This window comes from Fusarium venenatum (assembly GCF_020744135.1).
Source record: "Fusarium venenatum strain MPI-CAGE-CH-0201 chromosome Unknown EDB82scaffold_2, whole genome shotgun sequence".
Classification (NCBI taxonomy): domain Eukaryota; kingdom Fungi; phylum Ascomycota; class Sordariomycetes; order Hypocreales; family Nectriaceae; genus Fusarium; species Fusarium venenatum.
This window is the reverse complement of record NW_027072130.1, coordinates 1,209,387-1,234,068: the sequence shown is the minus strand read 5'-3', so window position 1 is coordinate 1,234,068 and position 24,682 is coordinate 1,209,387. Positions and strand designations below refer to the sequence as shown.

Genomic DNA, 24,682 nt, shown 5'->3' with positions numbered 1-24,682 from the left:
AACTCACCACTGAAACTTGAACATTAAATAACCACCGACAGACATCCAATATCATCTGTCCAAGATACAGTAAATAATATTCTCTCTAGCCCTATACAAGATCCGCATTCTTTTATAAAATATTGTTAGATCCGACACGGCGGACAGTCATCAACTCCACCGTAGATCCCTCGACCCCAAGGAAGCTTGTCAAATGCTTGACATATCATGCATATCACGATAGGTAGTGTCTGTGCACAGTCAAGATAGTCGATCTTAGTTCGGCAGGATAGTTCCGAGTCTTAGCGCCTCTCATTGACCACCCAACTATAGACCAAAACTATGACGCGAGTCTGAGGGCACCAGGAGCCTTCAATTCCTCCATGAGGCTGTAACAATACCACAGAGTCATGCTCCCTCCCGTCCGGCCCAAAACGTGCCGTGCCAAGGCGTTGCCATTGTCATGTGTAATACAAGACCTCATGCAAGGTAGAAATCCTCCCAAGGGGCTGCCGTTGCACAGAGAGCCATGTCGGTAGCGGAATATCTGGTTGTACCTGACGATTACATCAGCATTTTACGTCTCCTATTCTAAATTTAAGCCGCAATCTTAACAAGGTGTAAAACATGTTAGTACGTGGAATGTATTCCCGCTTTTGATCGGAGCTTGTTTTAAGCTTGAATGGTGATAGACATAGTAAAAAACGCTAATGGGTTCACCAATTTCCTCTGCATCGCTTGTCATGTCAGGGCGAAGCCTCATTTGTCGCCTTATGCAAGCCTCATGGTTTGATGGCTTGTAGTTAAATTAGCTATGTGCAGGCTAAAACATTTCTCTATTTTGACCTCGAACATTTCACGGGATGTTCAAGCCGCCTTAAGGGAGGGATCTTATGTTGAGTCAGTCTCCCTTGCTTTGAACGTCTCACCGTGTTTTGTTTCTTTTTTCTTGGCTAGATAGTAGCAATGCAAGTAGCCTTTTTGGTTATCGTCGCATGCATCGTGTGAGACATTAGACTTGCCCTTTCAGACGTTGCTTTGGCATTGTCGTTCCTGAGAATTTGAAAAGAATTGTTGCCCCTGCTGGCAATGGATCAAAACAACTCTTGTCAACACCGGCAGTTGAGATGTAAGCATCATCAATTTTACCCTTGAGTTATTCATCAGACCCTTGGATAATCCAGCCTTTTCTCTTAACAATTTTTTTCTTTCTCTTTTTGACTGGCAGACCCTAGACCCTGAAAGAATTGAGCTAAATGCTGCAATCACTCATCATGTCTATCATGACTACCTACAGGTACATGAACCAAGACTCCAAATCTCGTCAATTGACAATAGCTGCGCTTAGCTAATTCAATTGCAATATCGAAACGATGATACCCTACATCATTTTCTGAATGATAAGCTCATGATGGATCATGACAATAAATAAAATCTGCCGTTGTTCATTGCCGAAGATCAACAGAGGGGGGAGGGGTCGAAATGGAGCTCTACTCCCAAAGCAACCATCATTGGATCGTTGATTGGACCCTTCAACTTACCCATGTCATCATGCCCATGATATAAAAAGACTCAAGAAGCAGCCATGATGGCACTCAATTGCTCTTCAAATTCGCTGCAAAAATGTCCGTCTCAAAGCTCCCCTTCCACGCTGATCACATCGGTTCTCTGATCCGACCAGAGTCGCTATCGCGCACTCAGGAGCAGGCCGATGCCGGCCAAGTCTCCACCGAGCAGCTTGTCGCCACTCAAAAGGCTGCCATTGCCGATATCGTCAAGAAGCAGCAAGAACATGGCGTTCGCGCTATTTCTTCCGGCGAGTTTGATCGCAAGTACTACTTCGGCGGCTTTTTCGAGCGTCTAGGAGGTTTCAAGGAATATGAGCCTGTCCCCTGGGACCTTGTGCGCCTCTCTGCGCCGCCCATCGCTGCCCTTAAGAAGGCTGGCAAGCAGTACCCCATGGCTGCTATCTGCGAGTCCAAGATTGAGTACAAGCAGAGCCCTTACTTAGAGAACTGGAAGATGCTGCGCGAGTGTGTCCCTCGTGAGCAGTGGGCTGAGTGCAAGTTCACCATGCCCCCTCCTTGCTACTTCCACTTGCGACTCGCCTCTGGCAAGTGCTACAGCCCCGAGGCCTACTCCAACGATGAGGACTTCTTTGCCGATTTGGCCAAGGCTTACCGTCAGGAGTTCAAGACTCTGTACAATGAGGGTGTTCGCAACATCCAGATCGACGACCCCACCCTCGCCTACTTCTGCTCCGATGAGATGCTTCAGTCCCTGAAGGATGAGGGTGTTGACCCCGACAAGCTGTTCGACACTTACCTCAAGGCTCACAACGACGCCATCGCCGACCGACCTGAGGGTCTTCACGTTGGTCTTCACGTCTGCAGAGGTAAGCATCCCAATCCGTGTCACATCGCTCAAATACTAACTCTCTAGGCAACTTCTCCAAGTCGATGCACTTCAGCGAGGGCTCCTACGAAAAGATCGCCGAAAAGTTCTTCCAAACGCTCAACTACGACACCTTCTTCCTCGAGTACGACAACCCCCGCTCCGGTGGTTTCGAGCCCCTCCGTTTCCTCCCCAAGCACAAGAACGTCGTCCTCGGTGTCATCACCACCAAGGAGCCTGAGCTCGAGGACGCCCAGGTCATCAAGCACCGAGTTCTTGACGCCGCCAAGATCATCGCCGACGGCCAAGGCCGCAGCCTTGAGGAGGCTCTTGAGACAGTTGGCATTAGCCCCCAGTGCGGTTTCGCTAGTGTCGCCGTTGGTGCTGAGGGTATGACTGAGGAGAAGATGTTTGCCAAGCTCAAGCTCGTCAATGATGTTGCTAAGGAGATCTGGCCCGGAAAGCCTTGAGGAATGAGTAAAGATGTACAAAAGAGAAATGAAAAGGATGTAAAAAGTATATAGCTATATTTAACATATAGTGGCGGTTGCATAGCGTGATATTAAAAATACAAGAACGAACAATGGTTCAACCCCTACTTTTATCGCCTGTTCCATGATCTGAGGATGTCAGAAGATAGCCGCCCAAGTCATAAGAGACGAAATTAGTTTATGCTGTTTAGATCAGACGCTTAGTCTATTTATTTGTGTACTATGAATATGTTATTCAGTATCGTGGCCGGCCATATTGATCACCAATAGCTAGTCTAGCCTTAGGGTATTAGAAGAATTAACCGCTGAAAGCATAAGAGACGAAATTAGTAAGTCAGTTTATGCCCCTTAGACTATGGTTCTTAGACTACTTATTTTTAGTAGACCCTAAGACTTGGGAGGCCATTTCTGCTACCCACTAGCCACTTGATAATGTCAGTTTATTCCTTGCTGTTCAAAAACTTTTCCTTGGTTTATATAAAGACCAGTGCCCAGTCTATGTCTCTTATGCTGGATTGGACAGGAACCATGGCCGCTAATAAGATGTACGTCGAGGGGCTACACATGAGAATCGAAAATGAAAGTGATACGAGTGCGTAGGCCAACTTCTTCAGCATCATTCAACTTGCAAACCACAATGTATAGTTGATATCCCAACCTACCGTTACTCGGCAGCATGCAAACAGAGAAACATGTTTGTTGTAACATGGTTTCCATTTAATGCAATCAATACGGGATATTCATGGCCTTGAAATCATGGGACAAGCTATTCCTTAGTAACGCACATACATTGTTTGCCGGTTTGATTCGAGAAACACAGGCCCAATGTACGGCAGTGAACTGCTTGAAAATCGATGCAAACCGGCCAGGCAGTGTCAAGCAGTGCCAACGAGAGCAAACCAAACAAGCACAGTGAATGCAAGCCTAACCCTCTGTTAATAAATATTGGCGCTCTTGCTCTCTTCTCTTCCTTCTTTTCTTCTCTTTCACCTCAACCCTGGTCATCTTCTTTACCTATATATATCACCATCAGGACCTCCTGACGTTGCTGGCTACGAACAGTACCGGAAAACATGGCACAGGCTGCTTGCACCGACCAGCTCATTCTGGCGCAACTTCCTGCCCTACCATGGCCGGTCGGTGACTATCAACAAACTGTTACCGCCGTTGTCCTCAATCGAGACTAGAAATACAACGACAAGTCTGATGGTGTTTCCTCTACGCGAGGGTGTATGCCAGATTTTCTCTTGGTCAACGGACGTCTTCCTTCGTTCAAAGACGAACCAGGCTACATGTTCTACCGCGGCGCCAAGACTGCAATAGTGTTTTTCATCAAGAATTCTAGAGTGATCCCAAGTAAGACCTACAACAGCCACTTCGTCTTCATCAGCCTGACTCGTCTCTAGACGTTCTTCCCTTTAGTATCCTCAAGGTGGGCGTTCAGTTTCGTACATTGGCCGAGCAGACCGCCGACCAAAACCATGTCCGCACCCAAGCTCGTTACTTGGGACGACAACTATCGCCTTATGGTCAGACTTTTCGATGCACCTCTCACTCACGTCCTAATAAGTGGGCGTCCCGAGCCGAGAACAGATTTCCTGCAACAGCATGCGCTTGCTGTCAATCGCGAAGTCGAATGCGACACGTGCAGGTACATTGGGTTTCTCGTCAAGTGCGTACGTGAAGAGAGCCAAACTAATGTTTGGGTCTATAAGTGCTACGCTATGTTTCGCTGACCTTGTACTTTTACTTCTCTGAGCGCTTCACTAGAGCTCTGAGGTTCAGATCGGCGTTGGTTCGTTTCCCGGCACTACTCCATGTACTCAAGCGGCCCGCATCGATTCCTCTCCTATCTTACACCATGAACCTTGCGCAACTGCTTACAGTGAGTTACGCACCGAAGCCTCTCTCAGAGAGCCTTTTCCAGCCGGCGGATGACGAGGAGGGCGAGGAGGGCGAGGTTGACGATGAAATGGATGATGCCATGGAGGAGAATGACGACGAGTGAACTTGTCTTGGTTTCTCGAAGAGGGCTTACGAAAGCCTGATACGCATGCTAGCTATCGGCTCTATTGTGTTATTGCAGCCAACCAAGTGGGTAGCAGAAAAGTTGGCCTCCTAAGTCTTAGGGTATAAAAATAAGTAGTCTAAGAACTATAGTCTAAGAAACATAAGCTGACCTACTAATTTCGTCTCTTATGCTTCCCGTTTGATACGCTGTGTTGTCTGTAGACCGGAAACCGAAGTTTGCACTCTGCGTCAACTGAGACCATCAACGAAGGCCATCACCGATAAACCGTTAAATATCACCCAATCTAGCAATAGCTATATTGAATCGCTTGCCTTTGTCAAAGCATGTTTGCATTTGACGTGAGCTTGTGCTTTATGTAAGACCACGTGATCGCACCCGTGACACCATTCACCATGCTGCAAGAAAGAAATATCATTCCAAGATCAATTAATTAATGTAAATCTATGTCTATATCTAAGCCGTATCACGTGTTTCCATCTATTTTTATTCATTTCGTTCTTTAACGACGGTTGAAGTTGAGGAATCGACTCGCCGTAACCAGAATGATCAAGTTGCTCACAATGAAGCAAGCATAGATACCCAAATCTCTCCAACGGTTATCGAAAGAGAGGTTGAAGGTACTGTAGAACTCATCTCCAACCTTGTAGGCACAGTACTCGCAGTCTTGAGTACTGTTGCTGACGAGGTAGCCGGACCCCCCATTCTCGAAGAAGGGCTCCATGTACTCGCCACAAGTCATGTTGGGAGGAGCACTGAAGGCGTTCAACTCGCTCTGCTTGCAAACTACCTCGACTCCGTGTAGAGCGGTTGTAACCATGCCAGAAATTAACCTCGTGAAAGGATCAAGCTGGTACAACCAGGCTCTCCAGAAACCGGGCATTTGAGGAGGAGGAATCGTTACACCACAGAACAAGGCGAAGACGATAATTATAAGAGGATCAAACTGGCTTGAAATGAAAGGCGAAGGTGTGATAGAAGCAAGTCCCTGTCCTAGAGTGACAGCAAAGATCTCAGTGATGAGTACCATCAAGAACTGGAAACCAGCGCGGGAAGGATCAGTCTGGAAACCAGGCATGAAGTACAAGGGCAAATAGAAAGCCACGGCACAAATGATCGAGTAGGGCATCTCAGCCAGGACAACGCTGGAGGTAAACACGAAAGGTGAGTACATCTTGGAGGACTGCTCCCTGAAGAACATAGCTCGCTTGATGTGGAAGAGAACCTCGACCTGAGTAATGATCAAAGCAGGAAGAACAGTGACCTGGAAGATGATGAAAACACGGTTCTGTAGGGAAGCTCGGGAGTCGTCCAGGTTGAGGTACATCAGACCGGTGATGAGAGCAACTGCGACGTGGGCAAAAATACGGGTGAACAAGTAGTTGGGCATTCTCCAGAACGATCGGAACATGCGAGTAGAGACTACCTTCATCTGGTGGGTGAAGGGTGAGGCATATTCCTTCTCCATCTCAGCATTCTTAGTATTGGCGCCACCAACAGCTTCCTGACGCTCGCGCTTGAGACGGATGATAGTTTCCTTGACTTGAGCAAGCTCAGAACTGTCCTCCCAAATATCAGCCCAGTCACGGTTTCCGACGCGAGGGGCACTTCCAGCACCGATGGCCTCGAGCATGAACTCGGCGATATTATCGGTAGGCTTGGCAACGGCACCATGAGACTCGAGGTAGCTTCGCAGGATATGTGCGTCTTTTCCAATATCTCCGAAGTAAACAGTGCGGCCTCCACGTTGGAGGAGAAGAAGACGGTCAAAGTTCTCAAAGAGGGCGGCGTTGGGCTGGTGGATTGTGCACAGAATAGCCTGACCCGAAGCAGCAAGTTTCTTGAGGAAACGGACGATATTGAACGCGCTCTGACTGTCTAGGCCGGAGGTAGGCTCATCAAGGAAAAGCATCAGCTCGGGCTTGGCAGCGAGTTCGACACCAATGGTGACACGCTTGCGCTGTTCGACGGTAAGACCGAATTCAGGGGTTCCAATGATGGCATCGGCGATAGACTCCATCTCAAGAAGAGAGATAATCTCCTCGACGTAGGCATAGCGCTCCTCCATGGGTACATGGTAGGGTTGACGGAGCTCAGCTGAGAATCGGAAAGCCTCTCGGACGGTCTGTGTAGGCTCGTGGACATCAAGCTGTTCGGCGTATGAAGTTGAACGTTGGAATTCCTTGCCAGGAGCGATAGCGTCGACCAAGATATCTCCGTGAATCACGCCAATATTCTTACGGGCAGCAAGGACGTCGAGAAGAGTGGTCTTTCCAGCACCTGAGGCACCCATAAGAGCAGTAAGCTCACCAGGACGAACATAACCAAAGACATTGTTGAGAAGACGGCGAGTACCACCTGGGACAGGGACATCGTAGTTCAGGTTCTCCCAAGTAAGTACACTCTCAGACTTGATAGAAATCTCGGATCCTTCCTCATTGGACTTGTCCTTGCGTCGAGAATCGCGCTTAGCAATAAGCTTCTCGTTCAGGGCCTTGCGCTCCTTGTTAGGCTTGGAGAAGATGGTAGCTGCGTTTCCACCCATGCCAAAGTTGACGAGTTCACCAAGAGCAACGTTGAGAAAGAGGAAGAAGATGATGAGAGCTAGGACGATACCCCAGTTTCGCCAAAGATCGCCGGGGTAGTAAGAGAAGCCCTGAGCAACGTAGTCACTGCCGGAGACGAGAGTGGTTCCGGCCTTGGATCCAGCGAGAGTGCAGACCTGGTAGTCGATGTCGGTGTACTCGGGCCCGGCAGGGATCAAGCTATCGGCTGTGCATTCCATGTCGATCCTCTGGAACTCGTTCATCATCATGGAACTGAAGCTGAGACCCAAGATATTGATCCAGAAGATCCATCGCAACCAGACTTGTTCTTGGGCGTATTGAATGATGTATCCTGACGTCACAACGAATAGAGTAATGACGATAACCGCAAACTTGATCGCATAATCGAAGTCGGGCGAAACACAACCGATGATACGGAAGAAAAGAGTCATTCCAATGTTACCGGAAAGGATCATCAGATAAAAAGTAAAGAATGCGCCAGCGTCACGAACGAGATTCGTCATAAAATAAACGATGATACAGAAGAGCAGAATCTGACTAGCAGCGAAGACCTGGTCGACAAAGATCTGCGCGATCCAAAGCGCAGAGGGTCTATGGAAAGCATAGGCCTTGTGCTTATTGACAATAGCCCGTCCTGTCATAGTGCCTGCTAGTTCAGAAAAGGCTTGGAAGGCGTTGAAGAGTAGAGCGATGAACAGAAGACCACCCTTAGAAAAGGCACTGGCTGAGTTTTTTCCGAGATCGAGATAGAGTGTTCCGAGGACGATGGCGATGACGATACTGCGGAACCAACCAAAGAAAAGGTTGAAACGGTCCTGCAGCTTAAGAGTGAACTGACGCTTCATAAGAGCCCAGACTTGGAGATGGAAACCGACTTGGTAGATAGAGCGCTTGGAGGTGCCGCGCTTGCTCTCCTTGACAGCCATCTGGAAGTCATTATGAGTATCAGTTTCCTGAGTTAGAGAAGCCTTGTACTCGGCCATTTCAGCGTCTAAGGCCTTGAATGCATCAGACTTCCTGAAAGCCTCAGCCAGGGTCTCGGGGTTGTGGGGAGCGTTTTCCTCTGATCGACCAGGGGCGTATTCTCGTTCCCATTCATCAGTACAACCCGTGAGGTAATCGGCGCTAGTCTGACGAGGTCGAGGAGCAAAGCCGAGACCTTCAAAGTAGCTGCGAGCGGTAGAAGCAGGGCCGAAGTAGACCTGCTTTCCACCATCGATGACCAAGACCTTGTCGAAAAGGTCGTAAATGTTCTCAGAAGCCTGATACAAAGAGACAAAAGTAGTTGTCTTGTACAGGTTGGTCTGAATTCGTAGAGACTTGGCGAAATCCAACGCAGTACTGGCATCAAGACCACGGGTACTGTTATCCCAAGAGAGAACCGCAGCGTTGGTGATCATACCCTCTGCAATACTGACTCGCTTACGCTCTCCTCCACTCACGCCGCGGACAAAGTGATCTCCTACGATTGTGTGGCGTGTGTGTTCAATGTTGAACATCTTGAGAAGCATGGAGATGATGCTCTCCTTAAACTCGTCTTTGCTCATGTTACCAGGGCGTTTCTTGGGCATTTTTGTGTCAATTGCGAAGCCAAGGGTCTGCTCAACTGTAAGAGTAGGATGGTGGACGTCGTCTTCGGCGTTGTAGACTGCTTCTCCACGGTACTGGTCGAAATCGGTGTTGTGCCAAGGTCCGTAGAGAACCTCGCCCTCGACGGCAGTGTATCCATAACGCTGATTGGCAATGGACTTGAGGAAAGTCGTACATCCGGAACCAGGCTTGCCCAAAACGAGGATCATCTCGCCGGGCTTGCACACACCTCGGAACTTGTCGAGGAGTGCAACCTGGGGAGGCTTGGGGCCGAGACCGAGCATGTTGATGACGGGCGTGATAACATCGAAGAAGCCGACGAAAGCATCAGGGAAGGTAGGCACAAAGTTTGACATGCCGCTGAAACCCTTGACGGTCAAATCATCCCAGTAAACACCAATGTGCTTTGACTTGATTCCTGCCTCCTTCTCACGATCGAGACCGCCACGAAGAGCCGCCTCTAGATCAAAGAGGGACTCAACCTCAGCCTCATCAGCAGTAGCATTCTTCTCAGGATCGGCGTTGCTAGCTCTGCTCTTCCTGCGACTGGCTCGAGAAACACCAGTGAACTCACGCTGGAGCTCTGCAAACTCAGCTTCCGCCTGCTCAACAGAGACACCGACGTTCTGCGCCTTGTCATGTTGGCCTTCAGCACGGGTAGAGTCGGTCTCGATGGAGTTGCGGTAGGCGGGATCGGCCTGATCAGTGTGGTGGTTGGCGGCAATGGCCTCCTCGGCCTTTCCGAGGTCTTTTTCAGCCATTTCGAATGAGGAATTCGTTTGCGACAACAAATTGATATTGGCTGTATTTTAAACAGTACTCAATGAGACTGTGATGGGAGCCCAAAGTCACCCGCCGCGTAAGAGATGGAGTATCGAATTGGGGCTCAATTGGAAGTATAGAGATGATTAAAAATATACTAAAAAGGAGTGAAGAAAAGGGCTATTAATATGTATAAGATAACCAGAAGCCTGTCTTTACTTGAGGCGTGCTGATGAACAACAACGACAAGAAAAGGTAGGGAAGGGCGCAAGCTAAAAAGGAGCCGACATGCCGCTCTATAAGTCAGGTCGCAAAGGCGAAAAAACAAAGCTCCAGTAAAAAAAAGATTATTATGGAGAATTCTTTCCTTCACTCGTTTATTCCCCGGGGTATCGTGAAAAGACGAAATAGTTGAGTCACTTGGCTGCTGTTTAGACCGCCTCTTTAGACTGCATGTTTCTTGTACCCTCCTGGGATCTTTGGTCCGCCGTCCATACGGCATTACCAATCAAGAATACAAAAATGTCCGCCTGTAGGGGGGGCATCGTTCTCCACAAGTCGCGAATTGCTTCAGCGGAAGATCCATGTTGTTTTGACCGTTTAAGTATGTCAAGTCATGAAAGTGGAGCATATTTCCAGCGTTTGACTCATCTCGGACAAGTTTTCGTCTCGAAGGCCGAAGGAAGTAAAAGTCTGATTGGTCAGGGAAATAGAGTACAAGATGACATCTTTACCCAAAGGAGATACGCATAAAGGGAGATTTCGTTTATATCCGAGACACGATATCGTAATTAGTAAACAACACATCGTGAAGAACCCATGAACAGAGTTAGTTGTTACTAACAAAAAAATACCAGTAAAGTTGCTTTGTTCTCGCAAAGTCACATCATATCTATCGTAGTTTCTAGAGTGTCGATCCCTTGTTGAAACCCAATGGACGGTTATCATCTACATGTACATACATCTTTACCCACCCAATCTCATTCTGTGGAGCAAGGAATAGTGGAAACGTTTAATGTTAAACAGCCCCAACGGCTGAACTTCGCCATTCCTTAAGTCCGAAGCTTGATTCCAAAGTTTTGCTTTTTTTTTTCCCATCGTTGCTCAGACATCATTTCGACTCATACCCAACCCTCCTATTCCGGAATAGTTTACCAAAACTATAAGTAGTACAAAGACACTCACCGTGAGACACCCTTCGGCGTGACACATTGTTTCCTCTTTGTCCAAGTAGCTTTCGGCAAGCAAGTAAGCATCGGATGAACATCACCGACATTCACGTTTCCAGAACAATTTGTGACGATCTCTGTTACTTTATGGCAAATTTAGGCGCAATCCTGTACGGGCCAGGAACCTTGTCCGATAAGCCAGGGTCAGGGATCTCCTATTGTGGCGTTTCAGCTCAACTTACTCAATCGGTTATAGACGTTCTCAGGCGGTCTCCGCTAAGAGTCCGTCTCCCCGTCCGTCCGTCGGCCGAATGATGAGTAGTGGGTGGGTTGTAGCGGAAGTTGAAAGTTACTTGTGACAAATTCCGCACTTGGCGTATACAAGATAACGTTGAACGATCTGATCTGATAATCGTTGTGAGACACTCGGAATGTCTAAGCGTTGTACGGTGTGGCTTTAGGTTTATAGTTGACTTACATGACTAGACTAGCTAGGTGGACTAGACTGAGTAACAGAAAAGTTGACCTCTACTCTAAGCTTTAGGGTACAAAAATAAATAACCTAAGAGTGTGGTCTAAATGAACATCGCAACGACTTACTCAACATCTCGTATGCCTCAACCGCAACTTTTCTGATACCCTGAGACTAGACTAGTTGTTGATGATGGATATGGCCAGCCATGGTACTGGTCGACATCTTCAGATTAAACATTTACCATGGAACAAACTGTCGTCATGAGCTCATTATTTAGACTATAGACTACTCAGACTTGCCATCATTCTCAACAGCCCATAACTCCCCGAACCTACTTCCCTCGCTCTCAACAAGCTCCTTCGGCCCACCATCCTCAACAACACTCCCCTTATCAAGCACAACAACCCTATCAAAGTACTTCACAACCATCTCCAACCGATGCGAAACCATGATAATAGTATAACTCTCAAACTCATCTCTGATGATCTCTTGCATCGCCCTGTCTGTAACTCTGTCCACGCTGCTGCTCACCTCATCCAGCAGAAGCAAGCCCCCTTGCTTCTTTTCGCCCCTATCTCGAGCTCGACGACGTAGAATTGCTCGGCCGAGACTGAAAAGCTGTTTTTGGCCAGCACTGAGATCTTCGGCGCTCATGCCTGCGTTGAGGCTGCCCTTGTCGTGAACAAAGTTGGTTAGACGGACTGTGTTAAGAACGCTGAAGCACTCTGCGTCTGTAACTAAATTGTGAGGGTCTAGATTGGCTTTGATGGAGCTTCCATCCGGTAGAAAGACTGCGTCTTGAGGGATGCATATGATTCGTTTGCGCAGAGTGGCGCGGTCAATCCCATGCAAGTCAACATTGTCGATCTTGATATTAGCAGAACAAGAGGAGAGAGGGTCCAGGAGTCGTAGGAGAAGTAGTATCAGAGTAGACTTTCCACTTCCTGTACGACCACAGATTGCGACCTTTTGTCCTGGGAGGATGTCCAGCTCGAGGTCTCGCAGGACAAGACTGAGCTCAGATTCATCCTGGTTGTCAGCATCAACTTCGTAAGAAGCAGATACTTTGTCAATCTTGACATGTCCATTCTGCGGCCATGCATCAGGTGGCTCAACATCTTCCCCAGGCATATTCTCCGTTGCAACGGTGTCACTGAAGGACCTCAAACGACTTACAGCTCCCAGTGACGTCTCAAGAGATGTGTAACTTCTGATGACATCGGACAGAAACTCGCTAAACGTCAAGAGAGAGATCAAACTAGCACCTGTCAAGCCTGCATTGGTTCGAAGCTGAGTTGCCAACGCGATAAGAATAACAGCGATGCCCGCGACTAGGAGACGGAGTGACGAGGCCAGCCACTGTTGAATCATTGCCAGTAGATACGCAGGTCGTTGGGATGTATCTAGAAGTTGGTTGCTGTATACTATGTCGTTCTGCTCCCATCCAAAAGCCCTGATGGTTGCAATGCCTTTCATGGTATCGGTAAAATGAGTATACAACGGACTCTTGGCCTCGAGATCAAGAAGTCGGAGCTGTCTTGATGTACGAAGATAGAACATCTGGATAAAATAGAGAATCCCGATCAAGAAAGGGTATCCGATGGCAAGATACGGAGAAGCAGATGCTACCACAAACGCAGACCCAATCGTGTTGGAAATATCCAAGGTGAAGTTCGTGAGAGCCAAGGGTAGTTCGAAATCGAGAAGGGTCATATCCTGAGAGAAGAGATTCGTCACTACACCCGTATCAGTCGTAGTGAAGAACTTCAACGGTGCAGAAATAACAGTGAGGATGGCTCGTTGATGAAGTTCCGTTCCTGCAGAGGCAGTCATGCTTATCAGGGTGATAACACCGTTGCAGAATAAAAATACAACAAAGCCTGATCGTAGGAAAGCGTAGATGCCCACGTAAAAGGTAAATGATCTGTTGAAGGCATCCTCGGCCCAGAACTTCATCCACACACCCGAAAGACTTTGGCAAGCACCGGCTATCATTCCTGACAGTGCAACACCAACGACTGCCCATATCCCAACACTGTTGAAGTAATGTTTGTAGATAGAAAAGTCGCCTTGCTGTCTTGCTTTATCCTCTGCTACCTCCGCGGCAGGGGACGTCGCCACAGCCCGAGGAGTAGTAGTGACCGTTGCTTCGGGCTTCTCATTCTCCGAGGACGAATCTGCATCTCTGTGCTTGACGCCGAGACTGTGGACGTACTTGTTGTTTTGCATCAGCTCTGAGAAATCTCCTTGTTCGATGACAGTACCGTTACCAAGAGCAATTATATGATCTGCCAGGGGCAAGTGGCGCACTGAGTGAGTACATATGATGACGGTAACGTTCTTACGACGAGTGATGCCTGTTGGACCAAACACGCGGCGGAACAGCTCCGATTCAGTTCCCAAGTCCAAACCGCTGAGGATGTCATCAAAGATCATCAAGTTCGCCTCAGAGTAGAGTGCCCTCGCCACACTAATCCTTTGTCGCTGGCCTCCAGAGAGCATGATACCGTTACTCCCGATGTTGGCATCGTGGCCCTGCGGTAACAGAGCTACATCTTGGGAGAGCATTGTCGCATCCACGATCTCGTCGTACTTTGCCTGGTCAAAGGGGCAGTGGCCGATGATATTTTGCCGAAACGTTCCGTTGTAGAGAAAGACGGATTGATCACAATATGCGGTGCGATGAGACGGAATCAAACTTCTGGTCGTACCTGAAGATACGGGTAGTTCGCCGAGAAGAGCTTGACAAAAGGTTGTCTTGCCCGAGGCAACTTCGCCAACGACAATGGTGAGTTTGTGAGCAGGGATGGAAATGTTGATGTCTCTCAGTGTCATCTTTTCGCCTCCCCATCCAAAGGATCCATTCTCAATCGTGAAGGCAACTCCCGATGTATCTGAAGAGCTCTTCTCCGATACCGAGATGGATTGATGTTTGCGAAAGTCGTTACGTGGTTCAGCTGCAAGGAATTTCTGCACTCGAGCCACGCAGGTCAGTGCTGCGAAAATACCAGGCAGACTCTGGAAGAGAGCAACAACAGGCGTTGTAAAGAGAAGGATATATGACAGCGAGGTGAACAGTGTGTTGATAGTCAACTCTCGTGAGGTGAAAGCGAAAGTAATCGGGGGTGAAATAGCAAAGGGCGTAAAGCCCAACACCGCAGCCAGGATCAACAGCCAGCGGAAGCTGTTGCCGACTTTGATCTCTCCCACACGAAGGCTCTGGATGAGATCCGCCACTGGACCAGTGATTCCAGAGATTTTGTATAGCTTCATCTGCGAAATCGCATTTGAAGTCAAGCCGACTCTGTTTTGTATTCTCTTCATCCATTCGCTCTGTCTCTTGCCAACCAACGTGACCAACCACGATAGCAGCAACGCACAAATTATAATGACAATGAGAGGAGAAATAAAAGCCGCGCCGAGTTTTCCGTAAAGAAGCCAGCATCCGATAGCCACCTCAACAGGGTTAGCCCAGAGATCATGAGCTGTCGCAGCACCTCTAAGAATCCTCTCGACGTCTGAACTCATGAGAGTCAGAGCAGCAGAGTCATCAGCAGCTGTGACTTTCATCTGTGTGGTCTTTTGGTATATAGCAGCGACTAGACAGCCTCGAATCATGTAGGTGGCTCTCTCTTTATAATAACCGTAAAATGCTGAGGAGACTCCAATACCAGCGTAGATGAGAAAGGCAGCGCCAATCAAACCATAGCTCACGCTTTTTGAGTTGGGCGTCTCTGGGGCTTGGAGATATTGCAGTGTTGCATCAATGAAGAAGGGTTGGCAGAATTGAAAGGCGATAAGGGCGGCGCGAGGAGCAACCGGGAGAAGGAACGGGCCTATAAGCGTTCTGGTCAAGTCCTTCAACAGACCCGACTTGGGCTCCTCGTTATATCGATGAATCCGGAGATGCTTCGTAAAGCGGTTCTGCAGTCTATCCGAGGCCATGCTCTCGTCAAGGGGATATAAATCCTCTACCTTCAAAACTCCTCGATAACCTCTGATAAAGAGCTGGTTCAACCACGCAAACACCCCAACACTAAATACGCCGCTCGATTCCTCGGGGCTATGCTCTTCTGCGTTCCAGTGAATCCATCTCGTCTTGGGGATTGTTTCGAGGCAGAGAATAACGCCCTTGACCACGACGGAAGCTATGAAAAGGTGGGCCTGTTTTGATGGTCCGCTAATGAGAAGCCATGCCGTGCGGGTTTGCACAATGTCGAACAGTAGTGTGAACAAAACGTAGACGTTTAGTAGAGTAGATGGTCGTCTGGCGCATGAGTGCTCTTTGTACGATAACCCGCAGGCTAAGAGAGATGCGATAAACGCGAGGCAGGATCCTGCAAGAGAGAGGTCGTGAACTATGCCCGCAGTTCCAGTCGCGATAAGAATTAGAAGACCAAGCTGCGTAGCCGTATATACGACGAGAAAGGCCTTTTGAGAATTAGTATGCCGTGATATCTTGGCTAGCAGGCAGCAGAAAGGTTGACCTTGAAGCTTTCGGCTACAAAATAAAGAGCCCAAGAAGCATAGTCTAATAAGCTTAAACTGACCTACTACTTTCGTCTCTTATGCTTCCAGGCCAACTTTTCTGGTGCCCTGATTGATGCTTGGGATTCGGGAAGACTCACGAGCTTGACAGACTGTAAGATCACACCATTAACAACCCTCTCCCTCTGCGCCAAAACAGCTACACGCGCAATCGCAGAAGCGATAAAGATAACCGTCGGAATAATAGACAAAAAGATACGCTCGAATTTCTGCGTAAAGTCAAAGTCGCCTCGACATCCTCGGACGCCAGGGCCCCAGGAGCCGTCGTTGAGACAAGTTGAAGTCATATTTCTAGCATGTCGAGAAACAAGATTGAGCGATGCATTGCCTTATTATACCTACCTATATTATTTAAGACGATGATAAGGCGTAGAGTCTTGACTAGGCAATTGATCCGCTGTCAGATGGACCAACAATATACCGACTGAAACAAGATTGACAAGTCTAACTAACAAGCGTAACTTGATGCTTACGAATTACATACGCGTTGAGTACGCAGACTTTGGAGTTGAGGAACTTTTGTAAAGAGCTATTATCAAAGTCGGACAGAAACCAACACCAATCTGGTATTTAATAGAAAGAAACATTTAATCAGCTTTGGAGAAAATATGGCCTGAGAGTGCATCACTATTTTCGTCTGGCTTTTTTCCAGATCTGGTTTGTAAACTCGCCTACCCGAGAGCAGCTATATGTCGACTACCTATGTCAAGATTTGACGATAAAGCTAATGAACCATCGGATATGAGATGGCGATAACGAATGATCAATACCAAACTTTCGGCCAACTGTATTTATCTAAGTGGATGACCCTCATCCTACGATCACGCCTTCGCACCCACTTCTTGTGCTGCTAGAGACTCAACATCCTCATTCGTTACCTGCCAAACACCCTGATTCAACACCTTGCATGCGAAACAACACAAACAATGGACTCGGATACAGATAAGCTACGCAATATCCTGCAGTCTAAGACCTGGTTCGGCTTCGACCTAGACGACACCCTCCATGAATTCCGCAACGCAAGTCGCGCAGCAACAACACACTGCCTCACCCAGATCGCCAACAAGAACCAACCAACACTCCAAGACCTCCAACAACAATACTCCATCGTTCTCAAACAAGGTACCGCCGATGCCTTCACCGACGGAAAGACTTCCCACGACTATCGTCGAGCCCGCTTTACTGCCACGTTGAGTCATTTCGGATTGGACCACGACTCCTCCTGCATTGACGAATTACTAAACGACTACGAACGTGTTCTCGTCGCAAACCTCACCCTCAAACCAGGAGCCATCTCGCTTCTCCAAGCGATCAAAAGATCTGATCGCAACATTGTCGTCATCACTGAAGGTCCACAAGATGCTCAAGAGCGAGCAGTTAAAGATTTGGGTATCGAACAGTACATTGACTTTCTCGCTACCACGAATTTCTTTGGTGTATCTAAAATCTCGGGACTTTTTGCAAAAGTCCTAGATCATCTCGATGTTCAGCCGCATGAGATGGTATACATCGGCGATTCACAACAGCGTGATATAGAACCCGCGACGAAAGAGGACATATATGCGATTCATCTAGACGAGGACCAGACGGAGCCTCTTGTGCTGCAACGTCGGAGTGTAAACTCATTGGACGTTGTAGCTCGGCTGATCTAGATCTACGTGCTCGTGACCCCGATCTAGCGTTACAAGGCTGAGGAACAACTAAACTATTAGATCTGGAGAAGTTAGTTACGTGTAGTGTAGCTCAAATGACACAACGCCCCGTTCAACGTGTCAAGGTATCACAGGCAAGACTGGATGAATAGATTTCGTGTATTGCGGCTAGCAAACAAATCAGACGAGTGCAACGTTTGTGACACTTTAACATTTCAGCTTTTGGTAGTACGGGTTAATTAAATTAATGACCTAGACGGAAAGAGATATTAATTGATAAATGTCATGTTTGTATCCGTATCGTTTTAATTACTCAGCCTTGTATGCAATGCTGACGCTGTGCATCTTGTTATCTGACAGCGGGTTCTAAATTAAACCAGCTGCATCCTGCGCTGAGCCTCCTCGCAGCTTGGGTATGAATCCAGCAGTGAGGGTTACATGGCTGTCATCCGTTACAATTTGAGTAACATGTAATTAACTTATTCTAATTGACAATCAATTCCGGGGTGTGTAGAAATAATCACGGCTGGATGCATTTGTGATACTTATTGGATGTATGTATGTTTCCAACCTCGGATTCATTATGACGGGCGTCGCCGTGAGTTAAACGCCTCACGGGCCGGTGAGAAGATAAATTCTGTCACATTTAACCAAAACCGGGAAAGACAAACAGAAAGTGGGTGTCAAGGTTCCGTCCGGGATAATTGCAAAGGATTGAGGGTGGTGGTACAACTGTAAGCCCATAGGAATAGAGGGGAGAGAGTCAGTATAAACCCAGAAACAATACTACTCTACTCGCTACTGCTAGACCCTGACTTGTCCTGTCATGATATGATATCACATGAACTGCAAGATGCAGCATATCAATCTGACCCCCTCTAACTGTACACGTGGGAGTAAGAAAGGGAAAAAGGAGCACAGCAAAAAAGACAAGGAACTTGGAAGAACCATGACACTTTTACCGATTGGCCTTGTAGCCGCTTTCGCTGCGCCCACACCTCCATCACCCTGGATGAACTACAGCACCATGAAGCAACTAACTACAGCCACTATCACAGTCCACTCTATGCAGTCGTATTTACCTTTAAACGAGTTGAAGTGGCATAACGCTTTGGTGGCTTTTATCGGCAAACCTACACGAGCAATCCGTTTCGTTTCACAATATCCATTTCATTCCAATCCCCTGTCCATGCGCCGTTTGTTACATTCCTTTACTCAAGCAATTCCAGGAACATAGTACACGACTCGCGTGAGTTCCAAGCCCATGAAACTGAAACGACATGGCTTGTCACAATTCAATTCCCAAAACAAAAGGCTTCTAAATTACATCACTTTCCCCATCAGAAACAAACACATTTGAGGGGGGAAACAGGCTTGACCAGGGGTTTTTGTTGTTGGCCAACCTGTTCATGACATGACCTCACACTTAACTCTAATCCATGCTTGTACATGAAAGTAATGTGCCTCAAAAACAAACACAACCCCAAGCCATTCATTTACCCCTCTCGCGGAGTTTTGGTTAAAACAGGAACAAGTAACGAATATCATCAGGTACTTTGGTCGTCACAAGACATAATCATTCAATACATCACGTCACATTGAGAGAGAAAAAGTTGTAAATAAGTTTGCGATTTTTTTGCCAAATAATTAAAATAAAAACCCGATCCAAATAATATCCAACTTGAAAGTGGTATGGTATAATCAATAGCCCAGCCATATTCCCTGGCTCCCCAACTCCTAACCTCTCATACCCATCTAAATAAAAAGTGCATGAGGGGCGTTGCTTTCCAAAACATCCATCAATGAGGAACGTTAAAGACGTTAGATCCTCCAATTACCGTGTAGTAAAACTGTTCCGTTCTAAGTGCGAATCACTTTTTGTTATCCTAACGCGCTTGGTCCCAATCAAAAGTAACAAAAAAAGAAGACAAAGAAAAAGTAAAAGTGTCAAAAAGATATCCAAGCTCCGAAACAAAAATTCCAGAACGATAAAATAATAATCGCCGTGTCCTGTCGATCCCTCTCCTCGTTCGTTGCTATCCTTTCTTCTCGCCGTATAGCTTTGGCTTCGCTTGCTCGCGTCATTCCAAATGGAAATAAACAATGGGTATCTCGAATTGGAAGAAAAAGAAGTCCCCTTGATATCGATCCAGTCCCCTCTGTGTGCGCGCTCGCGTGTTGCATTGCTGGTGGTACAGGTCGCCCCTTGATTCTTGGTGTCTTTTAATAATTGCCAAGTCAATAAAAAGAAATCGCTTCCCTGGGGCGAGATGGACATAGTCGTGAAAAAAGAAAATAAGAAATCCAAATGGTGAGGGCATCCATGGGATTCCAGCGAAAGTGGTAGTATACAACGGTATGGTATGGTCCAGTCCGGCGAGCTTTGGTAATTGTTACTGGCCGGTAACATAGGAGTCCATGGGTATAGGTAGTAGTAGTAGTAGTAGTAGATGGTAGTTCAGATCAGGCAAAAGCAGAAACATGGTCATCATGGTCCTGGATCCTGGGGTATAGTGTGGTCCGCCTATTTGGTAGGGTTTCGGAGAATTTCCTCACAGTTGGCGTCAAAGCGAAGGTTGAAGAGCCTCACGTTTTGCATAAACTTTTCTGTCTTGTCGAGCTCACGGTCACGACCGAAGAGGGTCTCGACAAACTCAACACCGGCATTCTTGCCGAGGCCAGCTTGCTTGCGCTTGGCAGCCTTGAGCATGGGAGCTTCACAGGCCTTGAGGAGAGAACGGAGCTTCTCGGTAAGACGCTCACCGGCCTCGATGAATTCCTCAACGAGGTCACGGTTGTCAGGTACGCGGACGCGGCCGACAGTCTCTTCAGCTCGCTTCACCTTACCGGCGAGCTGGATAAGAAGAAGCCACATCTCGCCGGCCATGTCAGAGATGGGAGTGGCAGGGCCTTGGTGGTAGACGGTCCAGTCATAGATCCACTTGCCCAGACTGTTGGCATCAAAGACACTACCGAGGAGTAGGATAGGTTCCTCGGCAGGGTCCCAGTTCTTGAGTGAGTATCCGGTGGGGATGCGGTGCTTGCGAGCATCGGCTTCGGTGGCCTTGGGAGTGGAGGGGGTGGAGACCGGCTTGGTGGTGGTACTGCGGTGGGACGAGCTTCCGGGGCGGACGGTCTGAGGACGGGAGGGAGGGACGACGGTAGAGGAGCGACGGTTGTGGCCGAAGCTGGTAGGAGGTCGAGATTGAGGCGACTGGAATACGGAAGCGGCCTCTCGTGTGTAGACTTCATCGTAGCCGACTGTGGTAGCACCCTGCAGGTAGTCGTCGTAATTAGTGTACCGTCCTCGGTCATCATCAAAGTCTCGAGGTAGGAAAGCGGATCTGCGGTGATGATGGTTCTTGGAGCGGGACTGTGCGGGAAGCACATATGTATGTCCCAGCGCCTCGATGATCTCGTCCTCGTCGGATTCTCCGTAAGGAGTGGAAGCCCGGACATAGGTAAAAGAGAATCGGCGGTCGCGCTTGGAGCGCGGAGATGACTCGGAAGGCCTGCGCGACGAAGAAGTTTTGGGACTCACATCTGCCGTGCTATATTGCCCGTTGCTGTTGTAGCGAGGCGAGTCCTTTGGAGGACGAGGGCTGAAATCGCTAGCCTGAGAGTAGCTGTTGAATCGTGAATGGGCCACTCGCGTCGCTGGTCGCCTGGGAGTCGAGTCTGCCCAGGTCGGCCTCGGTGAAGGGGTAGGTGTTGCGGACGACATCCTCGAATAGCTGTCGTAGTCGTGGATCGGGGTCGATCCAGGAGTTCGTGGAGAGTGGTAACTCATGATATTGTGAAAAGATGCCCAGCTGACATCCACTGTTTCCAGGCTTTCAAACAACTGCTCTCCTCCCGAGCACCCGCAGTTGTTGGGTTGTGGTCGCTCACGGATTCGTCGGTTGGTTGTTCGAGTTTTGTTTTGTAGATATTTTCTAATGAGTAAGTTGAGAAGGCTGTCAAAAATGTCAAGACTGCATGCAAGCAAAGCAGATTCAACAATCAAGATGCGCCGGGGAAGAGACGCCCAAGGAAAGGTGATGGTATTAAGCCCGTCACCTCGGTATGTAGTCGGAAGAAAAGAGGTTAGAAGATTCTTTTGCGACGGCGAACATGACCAATGGGTATTAAATCTCTCCTCAACTTGGAGGAATAGGCACCAGATCCCGTGGAACCCGGTAGTAGTGGCGAGACGAAGCTGGAGAGATCCAGCAGTGATTAGAAAAAAATGAGCGATGACGTCGATGAACGACGTGCTGATAAAGCGTTGATGAACTCTTTTGGGGGGACTTTGTGATTGGCAATTGCCAAGATACGTGTAAAAGAGAGGAAAGGAGGGTTGAGTGGGTGGTGGGCTAGATATATACTGATGTCGGGCCCGGCGAGAGATTTGTGTGCGTCTTTCCTGTGGACACCGCACGCACGGTCGACTCCCAAACCTGCCTGCCTTCCTTTAGCGGGTGATGGCAGGAGAGGACGCTAGTGGGAGGAGGGGCGCAACCGGGGTTGAGTAAGAAAAGACTAGGGGGGTACACTAGGTTTAGGGGCAGGGGGTGAGAGAGAAGCCGCAGGCTCGTGAGGGTGTGAAAGAGTCACTCAGTGAGAGACAGGGGAGCCTGGCTGATGCAGGCTTTGCAATTGCACTTTTTGGTCTTTTCTCTTTTGTCGTTTTTTTTTTTGTAGTGGCTGATGTAGTACAGACTGGTGCAGACTGATGCAGTGCTGCGGTTCTCTGAGCAGAGATTAATTTAGAATATTTGTGATTTCTGGTTAATTGATTTTGTAGTATTTCGAGATTGTATGAGATGCTGCTGGTCGCTCCTGGAACCAACTGGAATATGACTCAGAGAGGCGGGCAGTGTTATTGCGTTATTGTATTCCGCCGTGTCTATGGTGCAGGCAGATGCAGTAAAGTATTGATAATCAGGATCAGGGTGTAAGAGCAGTCAGAATTCCGGACTGTGCGTTGGTGGCTCAATTTCTCTCCAACCAGCAACGTCAACGTGCGGCGCACTGGCCTCACATCAGAAATGTTTGGCGAAATGAGCCAAAACGGTGACGCAGTCTGTAGCGACACCGCTGTAAAATGCAGTGCAGTTGTAGAGTGCGGCGCGGGCGCTGCCTGCGGGCCAAGTTTTTTTTTTTTTTTTTTTTTTCTGTCGCAAATAATCCATGCAGACAGTAAACGCCCTACCGCTGCCACAGGAGACAGAAACCTAATTCCTCCTCTTGACTCTTGTTGGGTACTGGTATTTCAGGTTTGATCAATTATGAATCAAACTCGAGTACTCACGCGCAATTATGACTCAACCTTTCGTCACTCGTCAGCTTTCATATCGAGAGAGGCGAACCGTGATAAAAAGGGGCAATAAGAAATAACAACAACCATAGGTTAGGTTCAATATAAGAAAGAGGCAGCCTTTTTTCACATGAAAAAGGAGAATGAAAAAAATAGCATGAAAAATAGGCCAAGGTGTTTTGATTTGCTTTTCTATCCAATTCAGCTCAGAGTGTCCTTGGGGGTGTGCATAGTGGCGCACTGCTTCTTTGTCTCTCAACAACAAGACACAGGCGACACCAGGGATAGTGCGCACACACACACACAACGCACACAATTCAGACTTCCCCTTTCTTGTGAGCCTTTTTTCTTTTCTTTTTTGGTATTTCTCCTTGCTCACTTGTAACACGCATGCAAGGAGAAGAGTGATACCAAGGATGAGGTGAGAAAAGTCTGCAAACTGAGCTGATCCAAGACGAAAAAGCAAAGCCACAAAACAAAACTTTTTCAGCGAGACAAGAAAAAACACCACTTACCACATACAGGACAGGGTTTTTCGTAATAAAGGCGGTGTTTGATTGCTTCTTCTGTGAGAATGGCCTTTGACTTAATGTCTTGCCCAAATCGCACACCTCTTTTGAATTCCCCCTGTTCCAAAAATTCGATTGCAGGACTCGCCAGGTCTTCCAAAAGGAGAAAAATATCCACACAGAATGCCAGTTGAAGTTACCGGCGGGCAGTAAGCGAGATTGACGGCCTGGATCCAAAATCCAAAATCCAAAAAAAATAAATCCTAACGTCTTGCGTACCCGGATGCCCGCGATTCTGTTCCGGTGAAAAATTTTCCTTCTCCTTGAGCTTCTAGGCGCGCTGGCGGCAACGGAACCAACAGGGGACAGGGTCAGCTCGGTGTGATTCAAAAGCAAAAAGGGCCAGGGCGCTCAGTAGACCGTTACACCCCCTGGACGGGCACTTTTTCTGATGTTGGATGTTAGATTAGATTAGTGTAGCGTTATAGTGTTAAGATACGGAAATACGAAGCTGACGCAACCGAGCGGCCAAACGAAGGCAAGGATTCCAAAAAAATGTTATGATGAGCTTGTTGGGACACCGTTTGCCTGGGTTTATCCTAGGAACCCATGCAAACACTATCAGTTGACGAGAACACAAGTGCGACGCGAGGCTGGTAAAGGCTACCGGTAGGCTACCACCTGGAGTCGTTGCCCTGAGTGTCAGCCGAGTCAGGACTGTTGTTGTATGGTTGGACCTGGTCTAATCCACTGGTTGCCCGGGATTTAAAAGTGTTGATAAATGTCAACAAGGCTGGAGCTTGGAATGGGTGATGGCGAATCAAGCTCAAGCAAGACAGATAATAAAGTTGCGAGCCTTGGCCGAATGGATATGGTAATGGGTTGCCTGGTCTTGAATTATACAGAGTGACACCGTTGTAACAGTAATTCTCGTACAGAGTAACTGTCACGGTGGCGGAGAGATGAATGATAAACTCCGCAAGTAAGAGCCGTGCCGCCCGCAGTAATTAATAATTACTGTAATCGTAAGGAACAAAATTGATGCAAAAATCAGGAAATGCTGTCGCATTTTATCAATCAGCCTGAGGCTCTTCACACCATCAACTAAGCCATCACACACTCATTATTGCTGACATTTAAAGTGTCATGACGATGTCATTGGGCGATTCAAGTTCGCATGGTGTCGTGCATCTTGGGTCCTTCCCCGATACCCCAAGT

General features: G+C 48.0%; 7 protein-coding genes across 7 annotated transcripts; 3 read left to right on the top strand and 4 right to left on the bottom strand.

Moving 5' to 3' along the window:
- Window positions 1-1,514: 1,514 nt before the first annotated feature.
- Window positions 1,515-3,031, top strand: EDB82DRAFT_494976 (uncharacterized protein). Its single transcript, XM_025733246.2, has 2 exons — window positions 1,515-2,374; window positions 2,422-3,031. Exons 1-2 carry the CDS (start codon window positions 1,603-1,605, stop codon window positions 2,841-2,843), a joined length of 1,194 nt encoding a protein of 397 aa, XP_025584172.1. The 5' UTR covers window positions 1,515-1,602; the 3' UTR covers window positions 2,844-3,031.
- A 906-nt stretch (window positions 3,032-3,937) lies between these two features.
- Window positions 3,938-4,872, top strand: EDB82DRAFT_473841 (uncharacterized protein; the record flags this gene model as incomplete). The annotated part of the gene is made up of 4 exons (XM_065608010.1): window positions 3,938-4,000; window positions 4,067-4,220; window positions 4,271-4,540; window positions 4,751-4,872. 4 exons carry the CDS (start codon window positions 3,938-3,940, stop codon window positions 4,870-4,872), a joined length of 609 nt encoding a protein of 202 aa, XP_065464514.1.
- A 523-nt stretch (window positions 4,873-5,395) lies between these two features.
- On the bottom strand, window positions 5,396-9,811 carry EDB82DRAFT_428811 (ABC-2 type transporter-domain-containing protein; the record flags this gene model as incomplete). The annotated part of the gene is made up of 1 exon (XM_025733244.1): window positions 5,396-9,811. The coding sequence occupies one exon, from the start codon at window positions 9,809-9,811 to the stop codon at window positions 5,396-5,398; it is 4,416 nt and encodes a 1,471-aa protein (XP_025584170.1).
- A 1,930-nt stretch (window positions 9,812-11,741) lies between these two features.
- EDB82DRAFT_473839 (P-loop containing nucleoside triphosphate hydrolase protein) lies at window positions 11,742-16,291 on the bottom strand (the record flags this gene model as incomplete). The annotated part of the gene is made up of 2 exons (XM_065608009.1): window positions 11,742-15,857; window positions 16,085-16,291. The coding sequence occupies 2 exons, from the start codon at window positions 16,289-16,291 to the stop codon at window positions 11,742-11,744; spliced, it is 4,323 nt and encodes a 1,440-aa protein (XP_065464513.1).
- Window positions 16,292-16,840: 549 nt separating this feature from the next.
- Window positions 16,841-18,077, top strand: EDB82DRAFT_125160 (HAD-like domain-containing protein). The gene has a single exon (XM_025733241.2). The coding sequence runs from the start codon at window positions 16,931-16,933 to the stop codon at window positions 17,654-17,656; it is 726 nt and encodes a 241-aa protein (XP_025584168.1). The 5' UTR covers window positions 16,841-16,930; the 3' UTR covers window positions 17,657-18,077.
- Window positions 18,078-19,321: 1,244 nt separating this feature from the next.
- Window positions 19,322-20,280, bottom strand: EDB82DRAFT_125313 (uncharacterized protein). The gene has a single exon (XM_065607029.1). The coding sequence runs from the start codon at window positions 20,064-20,066 to the stop codon at window positions 19,491-19,493; it is 576 nt and encodes a 191-aa protein (XP_065464512.1). The 5' UTR covers window positions 20,067-20,280; the 3' UTR covers window positions 19,322-19,490.
- EDB82DRAFT_523126 (uncharacterized protein) lies at window positions 20,181-21,446 on the bottom strand (the record flags this gene model as incomplete). The annotated part of the gene is made up of 1 exon (XM_025733240.1): window positions 20,181-21,446. The coding sequence occupies one exon, from the start codon at window positions 21,444-21,446 to the stop codon at window positions 20,181-20,183; it is 1,266 nt and encodes a 421-aa protein (XP_025584167.1).
- Window positions 21,447-24,682: the final 3,236 nt, after the last annotated feature.

Coding starts and splice junctions, on each gene's coding strand:
- EDB82DRAFT_125160 (XM_025733241.2), top strand. CDS start 16,931: ATGGACTCGGATACAGATAAGCTACGCAATATCCTGCAGTCTAAGACC.
- EDB82DRAFT_125313 (XM_065607029.1), bottom strand. CDS start 20,066: ATGTTACCGGCCAGTAACAATTACCAAAGCTCGCCGGACTGGACCATA.
- EDB82DRAFT_494976 (XM_025733246.2), top strand. CDS start 1,603: ATGTCCGTCTCAAAGCTCCCCTTCCACGCTGATCACATCGGTTCTCTG. Junction 2,375..2,421: donor TGGTCTTCACGTCTGCAGAG/GTAAGCATCCCA, acceptor CTAACTCTCTAG/GCAACTTCTCCAAGTCGATG.